The 21,875-nt window shown below is 41.8% G+C and overlaps 1 protein-coding gene across 1 annotated transcript in view; it reads left to right on the top strand.

The window, feature by feature from the left end:
- Positions 1 to 21,875, top strand: part of septin8a (septin 8a) — a 32,873-nt gene that overhangs the window by 4,873 nt on the left and 6,125 nt on the right. Inside the window, exons 2-6 of the mRNA XM_071517006.1 lie at positions 6,135 to 6,249; positions 6,625 to 6,820; positions 9,959 to 10,145; positions 15,786 to 15,947; positions 17,435 to 17,531. Coding sequence (XP_071373107.1) covers positions 6,135 to 6,249; positions 6,625 to 6,820; positions 9,959 to 10,145; positions 15,786 to 15,947; positions 17,435 to 17,531 — 757 coding nt within the window. The remainder of the gene's footprint in view (positions 1 to 6,134; positions 6,250 to 6,624; positions 6,821 to 9,958; positions 10,146 to 15,785; positions 15,948 to 17,434; positions 17,532 to 21,875) is intronic.

The raw sequence follows: 21,875 nt of genomic DNA, 5'->3' as shown, positions 1-21,875 counted from the left end.
AGAGAGAACATTGAGTACATGGGTAAGCTAATAAACACAGATCCAGGCTAGCTTTTATCTCTCCAATCCATTATCCAGATCCAGACTCGTTTCACTTCCAATCATAATGTAATATAATCCATAAAGAAAACACACAAAGATTTGGGGCCTTCGGCTGATAACATAACAAATAATTAGGACTATAAAATGGCTTCAAATCATGCACTAAAACATAGTTGTCATGATATAATGTACAAAAAATATTTTGTAGGAACTCTCTGTCTTTCTCTGTTCAGTGATAATAGGAAATGGTGTATTTTTGATAGGCGTGTAAAGATGGCTATGCCGTACATCTGTCTCGTAAAATGGTTCCTGTCTCCTCTCCTGTCTGTCATTCCCTTTTTTTTGTCTTTCCTGTTGGGCATAGATGAGTGATGAGGCTGAGCAGTAATGTGGCCATATGACGTTTGTACATGTGTATGCGTGTGTGTGCTTTTACATGGTGCTTGTGTGTGTGAGAGAAGACTGAGTACATTTGTAAGATAATAAACAGACAGACTAGTTTTTATCTCTCTTCCCACGGATGACTGATGGCACACGCATGGCCAAATCTCAGCCATCTGCATTTTTTTTTTTACCACCGACTGTTGAACCACTACAGTATTACCATCAGCGCAAGTAGCAGCAGGCCAAAATATCACATTCCAGTATTTTTTCTTGTTTGATGATATAACATTTACCAGTATACAGGATGAGATGAGATGTAAAAATCCCACAGAAGCAGATTCAGTTCAGATTCAGACGACTGTACAGGACATCAGGCTATTCTGTCATAAATCTACAGGACCATCAGACTGGCAACAACATTCACCTAATCTAAGTGTTGCATGGTTGAGTGTGTGAGGATGGGTATGTCGCTGGAGTTATCAAGTGGTCTCCTCCCATCACAGATGTCTTGATGAATTAGGCCCATGACACCTCCAGAAGGCTCGACGGTGATTTCTGCCGTACCGGAGCCAACCGCCTCCACACCAAATACAGCTCAAGTCACCTACACCACCCTGTACCTACGCTTAGGCTTATCCCTGGTTCCCAACATTACTCAATAATCTCTAAACACGCTGTTGAGCAGCTACCACAGACTAATGGGATGACTGAATCTGCTGGCTTGAAACAGATTGATCAGCAGTTCAGAAACCAAATTGTATTAGCATTACATTTACTGTTAGCTGTTAGTCATAAGATAGATGTTCATATTTTGGACCCCAGCTGATGATGATTCTTTTCAGCCAGAGCAATCATACTACAACCAAACAATATATAGCATGCTACAAACAAAGCATGCTAGGATGCTACAAAGAATCCAACATGTTATCATGCTATCAAATTTGCAAATATATTACTAACAGACCAGTTGATATTCTTTCTTTTCAGCCAGAGCAATGACTAACTATATTTGAGTTTCCAGATACAAATTACACAGTAGTGTAACATCTTTTTGATGTGCTTTTATTATGAAATTGTCAAGGTTTGGCTTTCATTCAAAATAGATCATTTTCATCCAATTTCTATGGTAAATTCTTTATATTCTTCTTTATCCTGCATCAATGTACAATTGAAAAGGCCCAATGAAGTGACAAGGGTTTTGTAAAAAGACATCCCTTTGTGTGGATCCATACTGAAATACTGTAAAATATGTAATGCCACCCAGAGCTTGGTCTGGCCTTTTTAAAATTGAATGTGAAAAACGCAACATTTAAGGCAAACCTGTTCTAAACAAAGTGCACCTGAAGTTTTTGTAAATATTTGAAGCCTTTTCAAAGGGCCTCTGTGTATTTTCCCCCCACATGAGCATCAGCTGCAGCCTGTCAGCTTGCTGCTGTCTTGTCTGGTGAGGAGACACTGTCAGCTCACTGAGGCAGACAAAAGCTATTCAGATGGGGATGGAGGAGGAGAGGAGACGAGAGGGAAGGTGAAGAGGGGATAGAAAGGGGCGGGGGGAATCTGGAGGAGAGAAGAAGAAGAAGAGAGGAGAATGATAGATAGGAGAATATCAGGTCATATCGGGGCTGCAATGCTGGCGGTAAACCAAAAATGTCTCTCTGTCTGTGGAGGGGTGGTGGGCGGCGGAGTGACGGGTGCTTGAAACAGATCTTGGTTTTGCCTTCGGTTTATGTCAGGTTGAGTTCACGTCACATATTTCACCTTTTTGGAAATGTGTTGGGACTTGTTTTTACCAGTCACAGTTGATGGCAAAGTGTCTGGTGAGCTTACTAGAGTGCTGCCAGGGGTATTTCCTTATTTTTTGCGATGCTAGATGCTTCTCTCTGTGCTGTTGAGTTGTATTGTAGTAAGAACTCACAATGTATGCTCTGTATACACCTTTATACGCTTGACTATAGAACTGGTAATGACAGTAGTAGGCATGTTTCTCCAGCCATTTACATTCTGTAAACATTTCTCAGGCTTATCTGCTTCATTTGTTAGCATTGTTGATAGAAAAAGTGGGCCACATGAGCCATCTTCAAACACACGACATTGTGACTATACGTTTTGTGCCTCAGTTCACTTGGAGCGAACAGAGGCCCCTCCATGGAGCCATTTCCTGTTGGGCCGGTGATACGCCGGCCTGGGAACTGTGCTGTTTCCTCACTGCGGGACGATTAGCCAGAAGCCTTTCATTCCTCTCATACTTTATGCCGTTGCTCTGCTCTTCTCTAAGCTAGCATGGATGGTTGGACGGACAGACAGATCGCCTAACAGTTTTCCTCACAGCTCTAGCCTGCCTCATTATTCGCTCTGTATTAGCCGTCACGTGCTGGATGACCTTTGATCTTCCAAAATGTCAACTTTTTAGGAACTAGCCTAAGAAAAACTCATATTTTTAGCTTGATGACAATGCATTTTTGATGTTTTCTAATGCGTTTTGAAAATGTTTCATAAGCCCAAAAGGTCTCAACCCAGAGAGAACCATGTAGGTGTTTGACGTGAAAACATGAAATTCAACATAACTGAAGATACAAGGTTTTCACACAACAATAGTGATACTCTCCAGCTTTTTGTATGCATGACGAGTGTCCTCCCCTCTCACACTCTCTCTCTCACTCACGCACACACACACACACACACACACACTGTCAGCCAGTTGAATCTGGGCTTGGGGAGTTTGTGTCCACGTCTGCAGTTCTGTCTGATCCTTAAAGATAACACAGTCAGGCAGGTTTGGTCTGCATGCCCTTTTGTGGCCCTCACTCACAGTCTGCCTACTCCAGCTCTTAAGTTCATCACACAGTACACACACATGTACACTCTTCACATTAGTTTTACCTTTCTGTGCTCAGCATGGTGTCGCCCACACGTCATCTCAAGCCTTCTTTAATTTCTCAGGTCTGTTCAGCACACTTCCAGTTTAGCCATGCTCTTTTCAGTTCAGTTAAAGGGATGTCAACCCAAAAATATCTTATGTCTTAGGATCTCTGCCTTTTTCTGAATCTGAGAATGTCACTGGTGTGTTTGTTTGGAGCGGTTTCCACAGAGACAGGGTTTAAGAGGTCGAACAACTCCTACGACTCCTTTAAAACTGACTACGACACAAGTCTGCCCTTTGACTTTGGCCATGATTCCCATAAAGCCCCAGGCATCTTTTGAATTGACGCAGCGGTGGCCAAAAAAAAAGAAAAATTCTCTCCCCTCTCACAAAAACTGCTGTCAAGGTGCCCTTGAGCAAGGCACTTTACCCCCGACTGTTCTAGTAAAGCCGCTCGTTGGCCAAGGTTTCGCTGGGCAGCTGCCAGGTGAGAAACCCTATGAATATGAAACAAGGCGTTGATGGAAATAGAGCATGCATGCTCAGCAAACCATCCCTGGATAAATACAAAGGCTAATAAGATGACTTCTCCTTTTTAAACGGCAAGGAGGAATCAGAGAGTCACTGCACCGGTATGCTACCCCGAGGCCACGCCCTCCCCCTCTAGCAGTGTGTCACATTGAGTTTCTCCTCAAGCGTCATCCAGCAAACTGAATACCACAGGGCAGCAGCGTTATGTTGCTCAGCAAGCTTTATAGTTGTTAAATAACAGAAAATTGAGAACGGCCACCACTACTTCTTCATTCCCCTATCCCTTTTACTGAACGTCCCAACAGACTGAAACCCCTTCAGTCACTGTTGAACTGGAGCATTATCCTTCATTTTACTATCTTTATGAATCTCATTTGCCATGCACACAACCTCACCCAATGCGTGATTAATACACCTTTGCGCCCTCCACATCTGTGAGCACATTGTTCTGTAAGGAGACGGCAGCAGTTACATTTTATTTATTTTTTGACATTTTGCCTTTATTAGACAGTTCAAAGTAGAGAGAGGCAGGAAAGACGGTGAGGGAGAGGGGGATGACATGACAGGCCGGGTTCGAACCCAGGACGTTGCCTTTACATGGTACACTAAGCCACCAGGACGCCCTAAGGATTTTGAGTTTTTGATTGAGCCTGTGAAGCCACCTGACTTGGCACGTCAAAATAGCAAGAATCAAATACACTGGAAATATATTTCTTCAGCTTTGCTGGATGTTTTGCAAATAACATTACACTCTGAAGCATTCAAAGCATATTTACAGCTTGTATTGATTTTTTTCCCCCCATGAACACAGGTGTTGATGTAATAATCTCACTTTCTACTACTGTTCAGCCCAGTATTGCCTAGCTCAGCTCAAGTCATATCACTCCAGCAGTGTTGCTTGACATTAAATCCCTGCTTCTCACCGTTCAGCTCAGTTCTCTCTTTCTCTCTTGTGCACTCTCTCATTCTCTCTCTCTCACACACACACACACACACACACACACACACACACACACACACACACACACTGATCTGTCATCACCAATCTCATCTTTTATTGTGCAGCTCAGTTGCCTTTATAGCCAATCTAGTGTGTATGCCGTGCCTGCCTCCACCTCTCAGCTCAGTATAGCTGGGTTCCATTCAGCTGAGCTCTGCTCCCAGGCTGCCTGTGTCCAGTGACATCAGCCTCCAAGTATGCAGTCCTTCTTGGCTGAGCCAGACATGCTAGGGTGGCCCCATTCATCTCAAGGTGCTGTCTGTTCCCCCCTCTCTCTCTATAGCTCTAACATGCCCTCTTGCTCTCTCTCTCTCTCATTGACTGTCTTTCCCGCAATTGAGATGGGGAGATTGATAAGGGAGATCAAAGGTGAAAACTTTTACAACCCAATAATTTGTCTGTCCGTCTTTAGTCGGGTGAAAAAGGAAATCTTTGTGCACTTACGTTTCAGGATGCTCTCTTTCTAAAACATACTCATTTGAAGTAGGATATTCCCATGGAACTTGTTCATGGGAAAGTGCTAATAAGTACCCTCACTCACCTTTGCAGTCTTTGCAGTGTGGCTATGCATAGAGTCTGCTATAAATCTTTTTAGCAATGGGATCGTTTTGGTTTGCAGGTTTTGGTAGTACATGTTGTAGCATTAAGTGTTCGTATTGGTAGACATTGTTGATAAAAGTGCTAATTCTATCCCTTTTTTCCTATACTATACTAGTTTCCCTATACTAATTTGTGTATTTTGGGGAAATTAAGCTAAAATATGTTGTTTTTTCTCAAGCATTGCTTCAATTGCTGCAGCTGTGATGACCCAGCGATGCTGAATATAGGAGACACTGACTTGTGTTGGTGCTAATAGCTTTGAAATGTTTTTGCCATGTATAATTGAACTGTATGTATGTAACATTATACACTGGTTGTTATATCCTGTAAAGTTATACATAATTTGTATTCTCCTCCATAAATATTCTTATTTTCCATATTTTGTCTTCATTCTCTGAACCAGTTCCTTTCCGTGGTTGCTAATGTTAAAAAGGCGTCTTTTCCCTGCGTGAAAATGTCTTCAGTCCTCACATTTGTGAAGGATTAGCTCATCCTTGCTGCAAGCCCTGATTACTGAACTTATAATGTTTATAATGCTGATGGGTTTTACATCTGCAGAATGTACGGAGGGGCTTTGATGTTCATTTGCATAGGAATGTGAAGGCTTCAGCTTCTATGCCATACATCTCTCTTTCTATTTCTGCCTGCTGTCTTCCCAGTGTATTTTCCTCACATGAAACCAGGCTTATAATATTTTGTTATGTTTGTTTCCCTCAGAATGAAGAGAAGCGTAACCTGATTTTGGGCGGCCATGTTGGATTTGACAGCCTGCCTGATCAGCTGGTCAGTAAATCGGTTACACAGGGTTTCTGCTTCAACATCCTCTGCGTAGGTGAGTACCAAATCACAGCATGTGTGTGTGTGAGTGTCAGTCTTTTCTCCAGTAATCATACAGCTTGTAGCAACTCATGGAAAAATCATGCTGAACCTTTCTGTACGGTACTTTTCTCTCAATCTCTTGACGATTTCCATTCCTGAAAACAACATGCTTAACTGCAACAAAACAGCAATGTTGTCTTGTTTCTCCTGACATGAAAGAAAATGCACACGCCTCCCAGTTGTGTTGCTGCAATAAAAAACCTTGTCTGAGAGCTGATGAATTACCCCCCTGTGACTTTGAGCTAGTTAACTCTCCCTCTCCCTCTCTCTCTCTCTCTCGCTCTCTCTCTCCCTGTCTCTCTCTCTCTCCATCTCCAACTATTCACAGGGGAGACGGGTATCGGCAAATCGACGTTAATGAACACACTCTTCAACACCATGTTCGAGAATGAAGAGGCCAGCCACTACCAGAACGGCGTCTACCTGCGGCCGCGAACCTACGACCTGCAGGAGAGCAACGTCCATCTCAAACTGACCATTGTAGACACTGTGGGCTTTGGCGACCAGATCAACAAAGAGGATAGGTGAGGAGGGTGAAATGATAATGGATAATACATGTCTAGATATTGACAGGATTAGCATAGTTTCAACCAAGAAATGGAACAAGACATGGACTAAAAAAGATCTTGGTTAAATAATATTTGGCAGTGATTCTGTTTGTTTTAACCCATTTGAAACACTGAATGGGTGAGTTTTGCTGCATCAGGTCAGTTCTGATACTTACTTTTACTTTCAAATAATCTAAACTTTCCAGCACTCATTGTATTGTTTCATGTGGCAAATCACACTCATCTGGTACTGCTAGCAGGTGGGTGAAACAAACACTAAAATTTATTTGCCACTTGACAGATGTTATTGTCAGTTCTTATCCAAACCCTACTTTGTATTTACAAGATGACATGGCCATAGTTTCGCTTAAATTAGGTCCATGTTGCCTAGGGATACAAACGAGAGAAACAGACACAAACTAATATCAGTCCAGACTTCTGCACTTTTTTTCCTCTCTCAGTGGGATGGAAAGGGGATGAGGTGGGGCAATAATAAAGAGGAAATGCTTTAGTATTTTTTTTATTTTTTTGAACATTCAGCTGTGGGACAGAGTGTTCTTGTTGTGACCTGGCTAGCGAGCGGCTCTCACACGCCCTCTGATAGCTGCTCCTCTGTAGGAGCAGGGCAAACCGGGCCGTATAACCCATCATGTTGAAGGATGGACCCTGCTGCTGACTGTAGATGCAGCCTGAACAGGCTTCGAAAGGTCAGAGGAGACACATTCCACAGAGACGATTGCAGATGGATGTTAAGGGAAAGGGCAGATAACTGTAAACACAGTGTTGGCTAAGAGGCGGCAAAATAGATTGTTTCACTTCTGTCCCACTATCAGCTGTACGGATGAAACTGTAGAATGCCAATTTATTTAGGACTGTTAATGAAGATAGTTAGCAGAGATATGTTTGATATATGGTGATAGTTAACAGAAGTACAAGTCTAAGGACTTTATTTTTTATTTATTTAACCTTTATTTAACCAGGTGAGTCGCATTAAGACTAAAAATCTCTTTTGTAAGAGAGTCCTGGGCAAGAGGGCAACATGGAGGACAAACTACATAAAAGTTGCTTTCAAGAACAAAGACAAAAGACTTAGGTAGGCATAGTCACATAGCACAAATAAATACAGTCAAGATTAATGGAATCGATCAAGTACATAATTTAAACAGTGCAGATTTAAACAGTCCAATAAAATTACTTTCTTGACCCTTCATGATAGAAGAGAATTCACCAAAGGAAATCATAATCAGACAGTTTTAAATCATTCTGTTTTTACCCAGCTACTAAATAATATTTGGTGATGAATTGGATATACTGGCTGCTTTAGGGTTTTTATTTTTATTAAACTTTCTAAGAAAGTCTCTTAAAGTCTCATCTTGGGAACCAAGCTCATTAAGGATGTGCGATCACATGTACAGTTGCTCCAGAGTGGAAAAGTTTTCTTTGTTGCATTTTTGTTTCATTTTGATTAACAATGTCCAATTACACGCAAACTGGGCCTTGTAAGCAAATGTCTCATGGACTCACAAGTAGCTCTTTCATTGGACAGAGTTTTGGTTACCTGTCATCCTGTGATGTTAGAGATTTTGGGGGCAGGGGTGAGTCAAAACAAATCTGATTCCAGTCACTGTAGCTTTATCTAAGGATGATGGACTTGTCTGCACTCTTTGCCGTAATTTTCCTTCTCTGGTGTTCATAGCAGTTAAGAACACAAGAAGAAATAACTGGCTATCAGATGTCAACACCCGTCTCCTTATACCCATAAAATCACTCATTTTGAGGTAGTTTCCTGTAGGAGGCTCGGATTACATTCTCATTCCTAACGAACCACACCACATTTTACTTGGAAAAGGTTTCGATGCGGTTATTTGGTGCCACCTGAGTTTGAATGGCATTGTTCTCACTTGCTCAAACAAACTGAACGGAAGGAGTAAATGCTCCACATTTTGAATACACCACTCAAACCTTGCTTGGTGGCTGACTGCTCTGATTGGGTGGTGATCAGAGATTTGTGGTGGGCAATTTTATTCATATCAAAATGTGCTGTACTATAGTCTAGGCAGTTTTCCTTGGACCCCACTAGACCCCCAGACAGTGTTCGGCATGAAATTCAACAGCAAGCGCTTTGCAAATGATGGTGATATTTATTTTTTTTTGCTACTAGCTAATCTCTCAGGTCAGGTGTGTCAGGCTGTGACAACCGCAGTGTAAAAGTGACAGCAGACTGGTGCTGTCTCTGATTTTTATCCTTTCCATTTTGAAATAGTTGATGCCTCTACAGCACAGGCAAGACCCTACAGGGGTGTTATGTAAACTAACTAAATGTGATTGCTGGATTCAAAATGCACAGAACACAACCAACCACTGGGTGGGCAGAGCTAAAATTTGTGTGGCCAATGCCCACTTCTAGCTCTGGCCTTGCTTGGTGGAACTCTTGTCTTGTGAAGACCCACGAGAAACTCGCCTGTGACCCATTTTGGATTCCAAGTCATAGTTCTCCTCGTAAGAAACACAGTTTGAGTTTCTTACAGGCATAAAATGTTCATGTCAGAATCTGTCTGCTCTAGGAATGCAGGTCACACACACAGTGCTGAGGAATCTCTTGACCCCTCTGGGTATCCTGCTCACATAAAAAATATGGGCTGAGAAAGTATCTGAAACACGGGCTGAGAAAGTGTCTGTAGAACGTTTTCTGCTAACTTGGGTAGCTATGCATGCAATGAGTTAAAGAGGAACTATTATGAAACTTTGATGTTTTCATACAATCCTAATTTACATTTGTCGGTGATACTGTAGGCTACAAAGGCCATCACAGTACTGTGCTAGAGGACAGGATGTTTGCCAGCCATTGGTTTCTGTTTCAACCAGACCTCCAATAGTTGAGCACAAATTTCATGCTGCATTAAGCTGTACAGTTCTCAGTTCAGATCTTGGCACAGAATCAATTCGAACAGTTACTTAAAACATAACTCTGTCTCAGTTTATTTCCCCAGTGAGAAGTCCATATTTCCCTTTATCTTCATTACCGCCGCATGAATAAGAAGACAAATATTTATGCCTTTACCCGCAGAAATATATCTTTACAATTACTCTGTTTCTCTTCGGTTCTCTCCGCAGCTACAAGCCCATCGTCGACTACATCGACACTCAATTCGAAAACTATCTTCAGGAGGAGCTGAAGATCAAGCGCTCGCTGTTTAACTACCACGACACCAGGATCCACATCTGCCTCTACTTCATTGCGCCTACAGGACACTCGCTCAAATCCCTCGACCTGGTCACCATGAAAAAACTGGACAGCAAGGTACACACACTTGACACACACACTGTGAGCTTCCCCTTCGGCAGAAAGCGCACACTGCCCGTCCTTTCCCATTGTCTGCGAATGACTATTAATGTTGCTGAAACTCTACCTGTCTTTCACTGTGACCGGTGTACGTTTCGCTGAGACGTGGAGATCCCTGATCCTCTTGCCAGGGCGTGGACTCGGTCTCAGTGTCCCAAGAGAATAAAGCTACTAGAAAAATGTTGGAACCTGCCAGGTTCCATTTCATTGTATCGGATTTCAAGAAAAGTTCACATAGCATTCTTTGCCGTGAATTTTATTGGCCTTTTTCCTGGAAAAGGATTAAGGCTGAGACTTCAAAACTCAAAAGTTTTGGGAGACTGGCCCTGGATAAACAGTTACATAGTGAAAAGTCATATGCTGTTTATATTTGCATGGGGAAACTATAGCCTATACATTATGGATCCCCCCCTTTTATAAACAAGTACCAAAGGGATTCAGGCCGATGACATTTTCTGGGCCCTTGTCCATAATTTAAGAAACACACAAAAGATAAAATGAACTTAATTGATCCCTGTGGGGAAATTGCAACAACAAAGATTAATATTTAGAGAGCAATGCAATAAATAAAATATATTGAAGATTAAAGATACAACGCCTTCATCATGCCAATACAGAGTTCCTCCTGGCTAGAAAGAATTCACACTGTTGAGCATTGACAGATTCACAGATGTTTGCAGTTTTATAGATTTACACATTTACAGTCCTGTGTACAGTGGATATTCACATTCAGAACCAGATTGATTTGTGGTTCATTCATTGTGCTGGGCGAGTAGTACTACACTGCATATTGGTCAGTGGATCCATATTTTGCCATGCATGCAATGGGTGCAGCCCATTTGCTTGGCCTCAATTAGACTGGTGGGAAGAATCTCATCACAACAGCACTTGGAGCGTGAAAGAGGGGGAGGGGAAGAGAGAGTGTGAGAGTTAGTGGGGAAAGGAAACTGAATCAGAGAGGGCAAGCGAGTGAATTATTTATGTTTTGATTTTGGTGACATCTTTGGTGTTAAGTGGTCATTGCTGTGGGGTTTTTGCATTGCACTTCCCAGAGGTCAAACCATACCTTTTTACTTGGATTTTCTGTTGATGAAGTTTGAGTTTCTGTAGGTGACACTCTTTTCTTTGTCTGTTCAGCCATGGTGGCTGTCACTGCTCATAGTTACCCAGTTCTTCTTCTGTTTATTCCAAACAAACCGGAAACATAAAACACATCACTTGCTGTGCACCAATGGATTTTTCCTGGGAAAGACCTATCAGACACTGGGTGTTTAGAACAGCCGATGTAAAAGCTTTTATAGACTGGGTATAGTTTGAATCACTGTTGTGTTACATCAATTGGTGATAGCAAAATGGGCACTTAGTTTGTGTATTATTACATTAAGGGTTTAGTTTGGGATATTTTTTTTAATTTATCAATTTGGTGATCTACACCACAGAACGCTCATAATTGTAATGTTGACATTGTTGCCACTGACATTGCAGCTATAGCAATATTGTTGAAGGGGCATACATAAACAGAGAATTGCTATGTATTGATGGTAAAGCTGAATAAACTAAACCTGCTGAGTTAATTTCTTCTCTTAGAGGCATGTTTGGATAAAACATTTTTGAAAAGCTGCTCATTGTACACACCAGAGCTAAAGCCCTTCAGTGGTTTTTGAATCAGGTCCTAGATCATTGTTGCAACCCTGGGAAGTGAGGAATTTCAGGAATTGAAATGGACCTCAAAACATTTTAAAGCATATGTGTACACAAAGCTTAAAGGAGAGGAAGCAAGAGAGACAGAGGCAATTAAAATTCAAAAGTGAAAGTTTGTGTGGCCTCGTTTGAGTATGTGCATGTGTGGCCGTGTGAGAAAATGTCACTACGAGCTCAGCATTTTATTGACTGTTAAATGTAGCGAAGGTCTGGCCTTCACATCTACAAGCACATAATGTGAGAAAGCTGCATGTAGATTACAGTCAAAATACCGGAAACTTCATTCAGTCTTGTTACAGCGTGTGCATATACATGTCGTATGCCTTCATGTGTGCTTGTGAAACATTAAAGTACATAGCTAGCTCGCTACATCCAGTCACAACACCATAAAATTCACTTTTTTGATTTTTTTTTTACAATAGTTCTTAAATAAAGCACCTGACCTCTATTATTTTGTTTACTTCCTCCACCAAATAATTGCTTTTCAGCACAAACTTGTAGCTACCCATAGAACTGCTGTAGGAGTGACAGAGTGACAGCTTCAGCCCTGTGTGTGTCTGGTGATGCGATGATGACACATCTAGAACAAAGCAGATGGTCAGTTTGTGACTAAAACCTGCTGGCGTACCTCAGCCAACTATCAGCGCATGGCTGTCTGTCTCTGCCAAAAGTCTCCTGATACCATCCAAAGCAGTGGCAGGGTACCTCAGCCAACTGTCACTGCTGTGGGGCAAAAATCACGTATCTCCACAGTAGTATATTTTTAAGGAATATTTATTTTCTCATTGACACCCATGTTAATTAAGTTACACAGTATTTTTTGGGGCCCTAAGGATCTTTAAACTCAGTCAACACATACATTTCGAGGCAAAATTTCACTTCAAGTAGTAATCGGAAAAACTCAGAAATTAGGTTTTTACCTGACAGCAGTGCAATCAAAACTTGGCACTCTACCTTTGCCAACTGTCTCCTGATGCCATCCAAACCATGGCAGCATACACAGCCAACTCTCTCTGTGGCCTGCTTTGAACCAAAACATGGTAGCTTACCTGAGCTAAGTATCTTTATCCCCAAGTATGAACCACAGCAAAGCAGTTTACCTGAGCTACGTGTCTCTTTCCCACAGTATAGCAGCTTACCTCAGCTAACTCTCTCTATCCCCTAGTATGAGCTAAAGCATAGCAGCTTACCCTCGGCTAAATCGCTCCATCCCTCCATATGAACCAAACCAACTCTCTCGCTCGCTCGGACCACTAGTATGATTCTGTCAAGGACATTTTAGTGACTCTCATAGGCCTCCATTAGCTCCACAGTGCAGGAGAGTGTAGATAGAAATTGCATAAATAGAGTTGACGTGATTCTGTTTTTCTCTGCAGGCTTGAAAGGTGTAAAATGACAGCTATGTTGGCAGGCGCGTTCATCCAAACCGATTTACAACATTGTGAAAGCATCGTGTAATAATGCACTCAGTTTTAGTCTGAGTGGGTGGCCATGGTGAAAATCAAACTGTACCCTAACCTCAGCGGTGCTGTCCCAACGACCTATCCACTATGAGAAATATGACCAGTGTTTGGTCTGAAAGCAGGCCAATGTTGAATGACCACATGTGGATGTGACACTGTTTTGTTTTACAGGCTTGACAGCCTTGTTTATTCAGTGCTCTGCCTCTAGATAGGATGTCTGTCTGCTGGGCGATATATGCAGCAGCTATTTGCCGAATGATGATTGCCCTTACGCTCTTAGTAGTTTTGTCTCCATGATTTCCACACTGCACTCTACACGACTACAGTTTGTATTCTTGCGAGCAAAACAGGGGCTTCCTCATCCACAAACCTAGGCAGGTGCCTGACCAAGTCACAAATCATAATACAAATATATAGTCATATAATCATAATACAAATCATAATTCATGGAATGACATAAAGTCCACACACAGTTATGCTGCTGGTCCCGTGAATACATTCCAATGCTAATAGTGACATTTCAAGGGTGGCTCTCTCTTTATCAAAGTGGTAATAAGTGGTAGTAAACTGGGGTCTACAGTCAGAATTTTAGGGGAGCATAACACTGTGTGGATTTTTACTTTTATCTGGAAGCCAAAGATGAATGAACGGAGCCCTGACCTATCTGCCAGATAGTCCTGTCACAGGAAAAACAGGGAAAAACAGGGAAGTAGACCAGAAACCCAACAGCATTTCCCTCAGTCTGTAGGTTTTTGCAGTCAAGGCTAGACAATGGTGTTTTTATTGCAAATGGGGTACGGACAACTCCTCCCTGCAAAAGATAGGGAGGTTTGAGATAGTTGAAAGGCCCAGCAGAGTGAGAGAAGTGAAAGAGCATTGCAGTACTTAGTGTGGTTTGTGGCTCAAGCTGGTTGTAGACAGGAAGAGAGATAAGAGTCTAAAGGAGGTGTCTTTTGTTATAAATGAGTAAATTCTTCTTGAATGGAACAAGGAAATGACTGCTGGAAGTTAATCATTTTTTAAGATATACAGGATCCAGTCTGTTAAACTACTACAACCAAGGATTTATATTACCTACTAACCTTTAATTTGTTTGAACTTTGTGCTATCAATCAATAAGTAGGAGTAGGTGTACATGGATTTATCATTTTGGAGTGTGACTTGTAATTTACTCCCAGATAGGCTTGGGTCAAATAGTATTTTCAAATAATTATTTTATTTTCAAATAAGTTTTTGCCTTTTTGATGCACCAGATGAGTGAGGGTTTGTTGCACAGGAATATTCAGTGAGTGCCAGAAATTTCTGACTATTTTAGTGTGTTTTTAGGTGATTGACTACTTTGGCACTGTCGACAATTTGACACTGTCTGAATTGTCCTGATGCGGTTAAACCCTCCCATCTGGTGCTCCTAGTAGGTCAGAACAAACACAAAATTATTTGGGAATACTCTTTGACTCAAGTCTGCTCCCAGGCATTAACAATCATATCTTAAGCCAGTCCTCCTCCTTCCTATTTGGCCCCACTACACTGCAGTGACGTAGGCTGGAAGATCGCTGGTTCAAAATCCCAGACTGGCTGGGAAAATCCGGGTGTGGGAAGTGAATGAGTAACGCTCCCCCCTCCCTCCACAACTACCAGCTCCCAGGTGTAAATATGAATGTGCTATCATTCAGCTTGCCTGGTTAAATAAGGGTTAAAATGTGATATTGGCCACCCCGCTGCAAAATAATGATCCAATAAAGTATGATGAGCTTGTAATTGGACCCCTAACAAGCTCATCTCTTCCTCAGAGGCACATTATGGAATTGATGACTGAATCTGTGGGAATCCTCCTCGTCCTTTGAGTTAGTGATTTGCGTAATACAGTCATACAGAGGAATGCAGACAAACAGTGTGTTTATTTCTCCACATCTGCTGCTGATTGGAGATGGAGCCTAGTTTGTTTTCATAATTGTTGTTTGTTTTAATGTATCCGTCGGGGTTCTGACTGAGCCGATTCACCATATTTGCAGCATATGGCCTCATGTACCACCTCAGTCATATTTAGTCATCTGATTAGCTTTGTGTATGTATTTAATTTGGTTCAATATGTTAAATTTGACTTCATTCATGGTATTTGTTCATGACGCAGTGCCAAAGGGAAGTTGATTACTCTAATCTGTAATTCATTGACAGAGGTTGGTTGGCTCCATATGCATCTTCTCTAATCATATCAAGCTCAGCATTTAATTTAAATCCAGTCAGCAGTGATCTTCAGGAGGCATGGGGATGCATCAGATGAACCATTACATAACAAATGTCATTTGGTGGATGCTTTTATCCAATGTGCATGCATACATTTTTGGTATGGGTCGGTAGTATCATGCTCTACACACTGGACAGTAGCTGTATTTATAAGAGTCCAACCCTCTCTTCTCTCTCTCTCCTTCCTTAGGTCAACATAATCCCTATCATTGCCAAAGCGGACACAATCTCAAAGAGCGAGCTTCACAAGTTCAAAATTAAGATTATGAGCGAGCTTGTGAGTAACGGCGTCCAGATCTATCAGTTTCCGACAGACGATGAAGCCGTCACTGAGATCAACGCCTCCATGAACGTAAGCCAAAACACACATGCACTCACTGAAAAGGTTTTGTCATTTTTAACGATGTGTTAATAGCAGCACACATGTCGAAAAATAACGGCAGATGTGTTGTCCCTTTTCTACACACATGGACAAAATGACAAAGCTTTTTACAGACTTCAGACTAGTCTCAACATTCACACATCTAAAAAGAATGTTGTTTTGAAGACATCTGTGTGTCTATTGAGGGATAACATGTTATACTTCAGCACCACATGTGTTAAACATCTGATAATAGGAACATATTGACACCACACCCACTGCTATATTAATACATGTGTTGAAAACTAACTTTAAAGGCGTTGTCCTTATCTAGACACACTCATCTAGACAGTCTTGAAATAATCCCACACATCTCATACTCTATACAACGCTAAAATACTGTCTGACCCACTGTGTGTGCATGCATATACTGTATATTCACACATATAAATATACTTTGAATTCAAGGTCTGTTTGATTGCACTGGTTCCCCATTCTCTCATTCTCTCCATACTAAAGGAATTTATGAGTGTGATGGCAGCACATATTTTCCTCCAGCTTGCCTTATAAATATCTCCATTAGTACATATTTTCCACCGTCAAAATAAACCAGATACTGAAATACTGAAAATGTATTCAATGTGGCCATAGAAATGAATTTCATTATTCAGCTTTTATAATGGGAATGATACAGAATCACACACTGTGCACACACGCACTCTCTCCCACACACACACACACACACACACACACACACACACACACGTACAAATACACACAAAGTAAATTGTCTAATGGATGAGACTGCACTAGGTTCGGCCTGGCTCAGTCCTTGTACAGTAGGCCCTTCTATTCTTGGTTGGTTACATCAGCGCCTACGCTCACCAGCCTGTTCCTTGTGCTGCAACCAGCCAGCTGGTTCCAACTCGCCACCTAATTTTTGAGGTTGCGTGTCGGGCGTGTTTTCCTCATGACGCTTCACTCTCAGGCCCAGCGAGGCGTAGTAACTCTGAGAGCAATAAGGGTAAGCGTGTGTTTAATCACGTCAACAAAACAGGCCTCTCAGCCCAACTGAGCCACATGTTAAAGTTAAACACACCGCTCTGGTGCAGCTAATATGTCAGCATGGTTTAGCTTCACTCTGGTGTGGTCTGCTGGTGAAAGATAAGAAAGAAAACCCCCACTTTGAAACTGGTTTTATTTGAAACTAAACATTCACTTTTCTTTCATCCCTTCTGTTTGATTAATTCTCCACTAACAACATGTGTTAAGCTAGTTAAACTTAACACTTAACTTGTGAAATGGTTGCTATGCTATAAAGAATGCTGCCATGTGGTAACCAGGAAGGAGCCAGGAACTCTTTCAGGGAGTGTAACCCAGAAGACGGAGGAATCCAGGAATCAGCCCCACGGTAATGGCTCTGGTTACACCTGTAACCTCTTGACCTGTTTGACACTTTGACCTCTGACCCTGTACAGGCCCATCTGCCATTCGCTGTGGTGGGAAGCGTGGAGGAGGTCAAAGTGGGGAACAAAACAGTGAGGGCCAGGCAGTATCCCTGGGGTGTCGTGCAAGGTGAGTACCCTCCACAAGTAGTTGTTCAGAGTATGTGTGTGTGCGTTTTTGTGTGTGTGTGTTTGGGAGAGAGAGAGAGAGAGAGAGAGAAAGAGAGAGGAAAAAGTGAGAGAGAAGGAAAAGTGAGAGAGAGAGAGAGACACACAAAAAAGGGCATGAGAGTGAGAGAGGACAAGAAAAAGAGAGAGAGATAAAATAAGAAAAAGTGAGAGGAAACAAGAAAGAGAGTGAGAGGACATGAAAAAGAGAGAGAGGAGGAAGAGAAAAAGTGAGAGAGGGAGAGAGAAAGAAGTGTGCATCCTCCTGTGCAGATTGGCAAGGTGTGTTACAGTCAATGTTGCATTGCAAGAGCTCTCTCTCTGTGTGTGTGTGTGTGTGTGTGTGTGTGTGTGTGTGTGTGTGTGTGTGTGTGTTCCAAAGGGAACAGTGAGTACCTGGGGGTCAATTTATGGTTAACTCCTCTCTCTGGACCATTACAGTAGTGACATCTTGTTTATTATGCTGTTTTATGAGTTTGGCACAGACTGATGAAGAAGGCTGTATGAATGGGGATTCTTCAGGGATATTGCATTGTGGGTGTTCCTGGCAGGGTGCATGGGTGTTTGTATGTTTGTGTGTGTGTTCTTGTGTATATGTGCCTATACTGTGTGTGTGTGTGTGACTGCCCACAGGGACACCCTGTTGTATCAGCTTGAGGCCTTTGTTTCCCATAACGTATTCCTCTGTGCTTGTCAACCAGGCTAAACAGTGTAATTTAATAATGTCACGCAGAGTAGTGCTGTGAGAATATTACAACTCAGATGGGAGTAACACTATCAGGCAAGGTCTCTCCCTCTCTCTCTCCATCCATCCCCCCCTTCCTCCTTTCACCCATCTCCCTCCCCTCTCTTCCTTTTCTTCCCGCTGTCCTGCTCTTCTGTCCTCCCTGTCTTCCCTCTCTCCCCTTCCTCTCTCCATTATCCACTGACGACTCTCATTCCCCAACTCTCAGCGGACACTCTGTAGTTATTTATAAACCCTGCTGTGTCTCCTAGGGGACGGATTCCTTTAGACTCCATCGGTCAATATGCATCTACAGTCCAGTGACAGACAGATCAGCACAGTCTCCAGAAAATCATCTTGGCTATAAGCTCATCTAGTTTGTCTGTGTCCAACAGAAAAGTTGTATTCCCAATTTTGCCGTTCTTCAACAGTGATCAACAGGTAGTAAAATACTGATGTATAGCAATATGATAACTGTAAAATGTCAAATATTAGAGGAAAGTATTATCTGTTCAGAAGGTGAGTTTATGGAGAAATGCTTTCTTTGGAAGACTTGTCATATTCCAAGTCAATGGGAAACCAGACCCAGGTGGATGATGCTACTGTGTTTACATTAGCATCTTTATAAATAAGTTTTATTTCTAAAGATATATTGCCATTTTGGATGTAAACAACCCATGGTCCAACATGGGACTGGTGTTCATCAAAATCTGCTTGTCCCAAAAAGAAATCTGGTTCCCAGGCACTGTATTTCCATATTGTTTCAAGGAAAGTTGTTTTGTTGTTGTTTTAGACCTGATAATCTAATTATTCACCTTGTTCACAGTGCCTCACCACAGCTTGACTGATGGCATCTCTAAATAGGAGAAAAAATGTTTTCTTTTTAGTCTGGCTTACTAGCAAACTGGTGGCCCACCATTCATACAAGACACTTTGTCATACTGTCTGAAGAAAAGAGCAGCAGAGAAAAAAAGTCTCCATGTTATACTACACTCAGCCTATTGATAGCTGGGTCTGTGTTAATGGAAACAGTTTGTAGATGCCAGATGTCATATGGATGGGTTATGGTAACCCCTTAAAGAGCCATGGGAAATTTCCACTGACTTGGAGGAAGACAGAGGGAGGACTGTCTGCAGACAAAAAGAGTATTTGAAGGGCTGTGTGTGTGTGTGTGTGTGTGTGTGTTATCTCCCCTTAGGATCTTGATACTTTGTTATCTCTGAACTCCAGACATCTTTGACAAATAGCAGACCCTTGGTATTTCTCCTCTCCAAGCTACTGGTGTTTGTGTGTGTGTGTGTGTGTATAACTGTGTGGACATGTGTGTTTGTATGTGAACATGAACCTCACTTGTTTTTGTTCACATTTAATTCTCAAGCGGGTCTTATTTTGTTTTGTACTTAAAGGAATACATCAAGTTTTTGGGAGATTGGCTCAGCTTAACCGTAACTCTGGTGTTTCATGCTAACTCTTTAGCAGACACTATGTTGAGTGATAGTAGGCGGCTCGCATTATCCCAAGTAAGAAGACTGACCTCAAAGTAATAAAAAAAAGTTGATGGTTTTTATGTGGTCTGTAGATTCATATTTTTTTTTTATAAATGAAACATAATTCATTCAATATAGCTAATGTTGCCAGGTTTATTTCTGGAACTATTTCAGGTGATGTATCATCTGTAGCATGGTGGGTTTTTTTGTTTTTTTTTAGCTGTACAGTCTCCCAATGCTCACCACATTCACTTTCTATGTAAACGGGGAAAGTAGCCGTTGGTAGTTAAAAACAGTATGCAATTTTTGTGTAATTTAGTGCAAATTTTTCTAATCTCCTACACCAAACTGACAGACATAGCCGTCCTATAACATTACTTACTATTTAGCGCTAGAGCTGCTCTCATTTTCTCACTTTTGAGATAATGCTAGTCGTCTGCGATCACTCGACACAGTGTATGCTGAAGTGTTAGCATGGAGCAAACAATCTACCAGGGACACATGGATGATTTTGTTGTTCATGTTCTCATCACTTGATGGGTAAGTTGACCAACAGGCCAATCTCCCAATAATATGGTATTTTCCTTTAATATACTGTATGTTTGTATTTGCATCTTGTACATGCCCATTTTCACTCATACTTGATTACTTTGAATATCTATTTTCATTTGCAACCTTATCTGTCTGTTCGCATTTATTCGTAAGTTTCTATTTTAATGCTTGTGTGTGTGTGTGTGTGTGTGTGTGTGTGTGTGTGTGTGTGTGTGTGTGTGTGTGTGTGTGTGTGTGTGTGTGTGCTTGGCTATCCTGGGGGCTCAGCACTGCAGTCAGTCAGTGGATTGGCCCTCAGTCATCGCTCAGCAGGGGGGCAGCGCAGACACACTACTAGATGCCAAATGGACAGAGCATTTCTGTAGCCTGGATCCAGTCCTGTGAATAGCTCATTTCTCTTTTTACTCATGTTCTGTCACTAATGATGTGGTTAACCAGCAAATACGAGTAAAAAGGAGAATGAGTGATTCATGGGACTGGATCCACACTACTAGCCTATTTCTCAGCATTATTTCTTTCTGGTCCCGGAGACTTTAAACGAGGTGGGAGTCGGTTTGTCCCTCAACACAACCCAAAAGGACACTATGCCAAGAGAAATAACACTTTCCCCCATTAGGCTAGGATGTAACTTTGTGTTATGCTGTATTTTGTGATGCAATATTGTGATCTGCTGTCATGCACCGCAGGTTGTGTTTGCTCGTCACCAATCTGAAAAGCTAAATGCCATCCTAATTAGACTTTTTTTTTTTTTTGTACATCATTATCGTCATCTTTACATCCTCGGTGCTCACTGCTGGTGGTGGTATTTAGACAGAACATATATCCCATGGTCCACTGCTGTTACCTCGGGGTCCTCGGCATATGTTCCAGCCCATGAAAGCCACGTGCCTTTGCTCTGCACGTGTCTCTTCGGCCACCACACACACATTCAGATCTGACATAACAGAAAGTGGCTCTTTATAGCATCTTTAGTGTTACTAACAGGTTGATTTCATCAGATCACTGAGAGGAGGAGAAGTGTTTTTCCCCTGACATCACCGGTCCATTTTGACAAGTGATTCTTCTCTGGGTTTTTCCAAGATTAGCAGCGATGTATCAAGTTATGCATTGGACTTCAGCTGCTCTAGTGCTTTCCAGGTTTTTGGTACTTTGCAGAAGTTTGGCTCTCTGATGTGCCCTCATTAAAAGATTTGAGGTGATGGAGCGTATTGAGCAAAGGACTGTTTTTTCTAAGTTTCCACTCAGACTATGGAGTCATTATCAGATCTGTACATGGGGAGAAAATAAGGACGGGAAGGAACAACTTTATTTTTCAAAGGAGGAGTAAGGAGTGATTATTTTTCTTGACAAGAGTGATGCAGAGTAAGAAGGGTTCTGGGTGAAGAAGATTTACAAATGTGTTCCCAGATTATTAACTGCTATGCTCTCTTGCAGTATGAGCACTTTATCAGGACTATGGTTTTATTTTCAAAAATCAGACATTATACATCAGTGCATTACAGTACAAATATATCATAATTCAGTCCATACCCAGCCACCACTG

This window comes from Centroberyx affinis, unplaced genomic scaffold (assembly GCF_046629955.1).
Source record: "Centroberyx affinis isolate AG114_WGS23_722 - 3 ecotype Tasmania unplaced genomic scaffold, CSIRO-AGI_Caff_v1 ptg000445l_1, whole genome shotgun sequence".
NCBI lineage: Eukaryota > Metazoa > Chordata > Actinopteri > Beryciformes > Berycidae > Centroberyx > Centroberyx affinis.
Note: the sequence above shows the minus strand (reverse complement) of the source record. Positions and strands in the feature narration are given on the sequence as shown.